General features: G+C 37.8%; 1 protein-coding gene across 1 annotated transcript in view; it reads left to right on the forward strand.

Moving 5' to 3' along the window:
- PCCB (propionyl-CoA carboxylase subunit beta) overlaps positions 1-5,816 on the forward strand; it is a 229,437-nt gene that overhangs the window by 106,788 nt on the left and 116,833 nt on the right. Inside the window, exon 6 of the mRNA XM_007937527.2 lies at positions 1,901-2,011. Within this exon, the coding sequence (XP_007935718.1) occupies positions 1,901-2,011 (111 nt within the window). The remainder of the gene's footprint in view (positions 1-1,900; positions 2,012-5,816) is intronic.

Here is a 5,816-nt window from a genome sequence, read left to right on the forward strand (position 1 = left end):
CCAGCTGTCTGGTTAGCAGGCAAGTGTCTTAGCCACTATGCTACCATAGTGATAGTGCCTTGGAAACCCAAGGAGGGGTCGCTATGAGTCGAGTGCGACTCGACGGCGCATAACAACAATTTCTCCTATGTTCTTTTATGTTAAACATCTTTAACATGAAAATGTGCCCGCTTAATTTATCTATTTTTCTAGTTATTTTCTTAGTGGTTCCTCACTAAGAAAGTAGGTACCACAGTAGGTACCTTAATTTATTACAGTCTATTTCAATTTAATTCTGACCTAATTTTGGCAAAATGTAGGAACTTAGCTCCAGTGTAGCTCAGTTTACTCCTTATTTCTTGATGCTGTTATTGTTACATACTTTATATGTATGTTATAAGCCTAACAATACAGTGTTATAATTATTGCTGTATAAAATCTTTTGCTTTAAAATATTAAGAGACAACTATATTTATGTGGTATTTTATATTTAATCACATATTTATCATTTTCCATGCTCTCTACTGCTTCCTGTGGATTTAAATTAATATCCAGAATCATTTCCTTTTATTTTGAAGACATTGTGAGATGGTGTGGGTGATATAGCAGCCCTAATTAAGAATGAGAGAGATTACCATTGTTCTGATTTCAAGTTTAGCAGTTTTTTTATGAATAAATGTTTCTTCTTCTTCTTTTTTTTTATTTGTGATTTGGGTGAAAGCTTATAGATCAAATTCATTTTCCATACAGCAGTTTACATATACTTTGTCTCATGACATTGACTACAGTTTCCCACAGTGTACCACTCCTCTCTCATTTCCTCTCCATAGTTACCTCTTCCCTGTGTCCTTCACTCCCATGCACTCCTGCCCCGTGAGCTGTTGCCCTGTGTATCCACAGCCCTTCTTTTCTCCCGTGATTGATCTTTTGAAGGGAGTGTATCTACCTAATGTAAATGTCAGCTCTGAATGAACATTTCTTAATTTGTTTGTCTGTAGTCAATTCCAGGGCCCTGAAATGTTTGCTGTTGACAATTTTGTCCAGTTTCATAATTTTTTTTTTTTTTTTTAATATACAATCTTCTGGGGTCTTTCCACTACTGTAGCTGGTGTGTGGTGTGTGGTGCCTGAAGGCATTTGACTGCTAACCAGAAGGTTGGCGGTTCAAACCCACCAGCCACTGTGCAGAAGGAAGACTGGGCGGTCTACTTCTGTAAAGATTTACCACCTTCGAAACTCAAAGGGGATGACTGAGTTGGAATTGACTCGATAGCAGTGAGTTTTGTTTTGGTTTGGGAACTGGAAGTCCACCCACCCACGTGGATATTTTTACTGAGTAGAAGTGACTTTCTGTGCTGTCCTGAGTTGTGTCCCTTGATTTATAGAGAATGGTTTTAGCACCCAGGCAGGCCTAAAAGTGGGGCTCAGAGTAAGTTAAAGGGTCAACAATAGGGCAAGGAGTGATGGGCCTTTTTTCAGCTTGCCTGGGTCTCTGAGGCCCCAAATATTGTCTTTCCCAGGAGAGCTCCTGAAGCTTGTCCCTGTAGGGCTTTTTTGGCTCCTCCTTCCTCTCTTTCCTGCATATGCCCTAAGGGTGAGTGGACTTTGAAGACTCAGAGTAAAGCAGCTTATGCCTGTCTTACTTAGCCTTGCTGTGTGGCTGCTGGGGAGCTGCTGCCAAGAAGGTGGGGGGGGGAAGAATTTGCCCAATATCCCAACCATCATACCAGTTATGGGGTGAAACTGCAAATATAATTCTGTAGACAACTTCACTGGTTAGGTCCTTCTCTGCTAGATAGAATTTCGATGGAGGGAAAAAAAAAAAAAAAGCTGAAAGTTACTTTATTGTTGCCTTTATCTTTCTGCAGATAATACTTTGAATACCTCTGTAACCAGATGCTTTTGCCTTTTTCTCTTGGCAGAGGAATGTCTTAGCTTCCGGAGTCATCCCACAGATTTCTCTGATCATGGGCCCATGTGCTGGTGGGGCTGTCTATTCCCCGGCTCTAACAGACTTCACGTTCATGGTAAAGGTAAGAATAAAGGGCCTGTTTCCATTGCTCTTTGGGAATTGTACAGTTTCTCACCCACAATAAAAATAATGCCTGACCCAGATCTAGTTTGTTATCGGCATTGTCATTGGCTTTCAGGACACTGATGATAAGGTCTTAGTGGAGAAAAGGTGTTGGCATGAGATCTGTAGCTTGTGGGGTTCATTGGTAGAAGGGACTAAAGTATTTGATTGGTGGATGATTTTGCATGTTAATCTGAATTGCAAATGATTTAACAGTAATCAAAGGCTCTTGTTCTTTGTCCAAACAGATGATTGTTTACTGAATCCTTTCAAAAAAATTTTCTCATGGAAGGCTTTTCTATCTTTTATTGGGAAGTTGTTTCTTAATTTCCACCTTTATCTTGTCAGTTGTATCTTGCCATTTTATTAATTTTGACTGTAATAAACCAAAAAAACCAAATTCACTGCTGTTGAATTGATTCTGACTCATAGTGACCCTATAGGACAGACCAGAACTGCCCCATAGGATGTCCAAGGCTGAAATCTTTGTGGAAGCAGATTGCCATTTCTTTCTCCCACAGAGCAACTAGTGGGTTCAAACCACTGACCTGACCTTTGTGGTAGGCAGCCAAGCACTTAACCACCCTATCACCAGGACTCCTTTGGACCATAATGGTAATGGATAGATATGGTCCCCACCTTTATTGTGAGAGCTCCCTGCCTTTATTATGTGATTTTATAGAATGACATTATTTTTATATATATATAAATAACACATTTGCCTTTTCAGCATTTTTTCAAGTGTATAATTTAGTAATATCAATTACACCAATCACGTGGTGCCGCTGTCACCCATAATTGTTGCCAGATTTTTCAGAACTGTAAACAGAAAGTCATTGCTTCCTAAACAGTGACTCCCTCTTTCTCAAGAATGATATTTTGAAATATTTATTAAATGACACCTACTTGGATGTATAAATGAGTAATGACCCTTAATCTGACACTTTTATTTATTTAAAAATTAGTCTTTTCCTCTTAAGTTTTTTTTTTTTTTTTTTCTCCTTTAGATGAAAAGGAGCAAGATACACCAATGCAGAAAGGTTAGGAGAAAGTGTAATCATCCAATAGGAAAACAGTGCTCTTAGAAGATAGCTGGTGGGAGTATAAGTGGGAATAACTATTTTCTCAAGGGCAGTTTGGAAATAAGAATTAAAAGTTTCTACAAGTGCATACTCTTTTATCTAACTATTCTGTTCTTAGAAATTGATCTTAAGGAAATGATTAAGAAAGTGCCAATTGGTTTATGTAAAGAGATACTTGACACAACATTGTTAATAAGGGTTGACATATTGAAAGCAGCCTAAAAGTTCAGCAACAGGGTGGGTTGTAAACATAAAGATGACTGCATCTTTTTTATTTCCTGACAAGTAGAATTCCCTGAACTTTGCTCATTAAATCTGTTTGTAAACACTGGATTAGTTTCCTACAGCTGCCTTAACAAAGTAGTACAAAGTGAGTGGCTTAAAACAGTAGGCATTTAGTATCTCACATTTCGGGACCTCCATTTGCTTATGTGGCACAACTCAAAATGGGAAAAAAACAGCTGCAAACATCCATTAATAATAAGAACATGGAATGTAGGAAGTATGAATCTAGGAAAATTGGAAGTTGTCAAACGTGAAATGGAACGCATAAAGATCAAAATCCTAGGCATTAGTGAGCTGAAATGGAGGGGCTTTGATCATTTTGAATCCGACAACTATATGATCTACTGTGCCAGAAATGACCAATTGAAGAGGAATGGTGTGGCCTTCTCGTCACAAAGAATGTTTCAAGATCTATCCTGAAGTACAATGCTGTCAGTGACAGAATAATATCCGTACACCTACAAGGAAGACCAGTTAGTACCACTATTACTGAAATTTATGCTCTAACCGCCAAAGCCAAAGATGAGGAAATTGAAGATTTTTACCAACTTCTGCAGTCTGAAATTGACTGGACGTGCAATCAAGGTGTGTTGATTATCACTGGTGATTGGAATGCAAAAGTTGGAAACAAAGACAAGTCACCAGTAGTTGGAAAATAAGGCTTTGGTGATAGAAATGACTCTGGAGATCACGTGATAGAATTTTGTAAGACCAACGACTTACTCATTGCAAGTACCTTTTTTCAGCATAAACTGTGGCTATACATGTGGACTTAGCCAGATGAAATACACAGGAATCAAATTGACTACATCTGTGGCAAGGGGCAATGGAGAAGCTCAATATCTTCAGCCAACTTAAAGAGGAGTAATTTAGTTTATGATTAAAAGGATGTTTTTCTATAATGGGTTGTCACTAATATCCATTTCTTATATGAAAGACATTTGTTATTCCTGCATTGCTTAATCCAGTGGACATTTCTCAATCCTTATCTTACTTGATCTCTCAGCAGCATTTGATGTAGCTGTTCATTCTCACCACTTTCAAGCATCAGGCCACCACACTCTGGGTTTTCCTCTGACTTAGCTGTTTACTCCCTTTCAGTCTCCCTTGCCTGTTCTTCATTTAAGGCTTCTTCTCTTTCCTCATGTCCTGGGTAATTTCATCCAGTTTCATGGCTTTAAATATGTGCTTGACAACTCCTTTTTCTCTAGGCTGGAACACTTCCCTGAAGTCTATAATTATACATAAAATTACCTACGAATTTCCATTTGGACTTTTCATGGGGTATCAAACTTATTAACAGATTTTGTTCTCTGCCAAGACCCTCTGAAACTGCTCTCCAGCAGGCTTTCCCGTCTCAGATGGCACCACTTTTGACCTGTGGCTCAGATCATAAATCTTGACACTATTTTTATTTATTTCTGTCACATCCTAAATTGAATCTTTCGGAAGATCTTGTTGGCTGTATTTTAGACTCTAATCCAAGATATAATTGCTTCTTACTGGTTACTACTTGCTGTTACTTACACTGCAACACTTTGATTCAAGTGTATTCTTTCCCACCTAGATTATTGTAGAATCTTTCTAAATGAGCTCTCTGCTTCTGTCCTTGTCTCCTCTCTCAATTATTTTATTTTTAATCATTTTTTAAAATTGCATAATGTAATACAGTTTAAGGAAGTATATATGTATGGTTTAGCGTGAAATTTAATGTAATTAACACCTAGGTCAAGAAATAGCCTCCAGGTGCCCTGCCCCCATGGTTTACTAATGGGTATTGCCTAGAATTAATTATCATCCCAACTTTTATGGTAATTTTTAAATTTACTTTGCTTTAGAGTTTTAAATCTTATGTATGCCTCACTGAATAGTATGGATTATTGTTGCCTGTTTTGACCTGTAAGTAAAAGGAAATTATATAATATGCATTCTTTTGTGTGGTTTCTGGTTCATTATGTTTTCAAGATAATGTCCTTTGTACATGTAGTTCATTCCTTTTAATAACTGTATAGTAAATATACTTCTGGTTCATTATGTTTTCAAGATAATGTCCTTTATACACATAGTTCATTCCTTTTAATAACTGTATAGTAAATATACTTTAATGTATTATTTCATTCTACCCTTTTGAGTTCCTTCAAGATTTTTAATATTGCAAACAATGCTGTTCCTTATTCGTACTCTTGGTGCACAGTTTCTAAAGAGTGGGGAAGTCTTATATGATAGGATATGCATGCCTTAAGCTTTTCTAGGTAATGGCCGACTGTTTGTTAAAGTTGTTGTTGTTAAGTGCCGTTGAGTCGTTTCCGACTCCTAGCGACCCCATGCACAGCAGAACGAAACACTGCCCGATCCCACACCAGCCCCACAATCCCTGCTATACTTGAGCCCATCATC

The sequence above is a fragment of the Orycteropus afer genome, unplaced genomic scaffold, assembly GCF_000298275.1.
Source record: "Orycteropus afer afer isolate SDZICR_OR568_19922 unplaced genomic scaffold, OryAfe1.0 scaffold00003, whole genome shotgun sequence".
Taxonomy (NCBI): Eukaryota; Metazoa; Chordata; class Mammalia; order Tubulidentata; family Orycteropodidae; genus Orycteropus; species Orycteropus afer.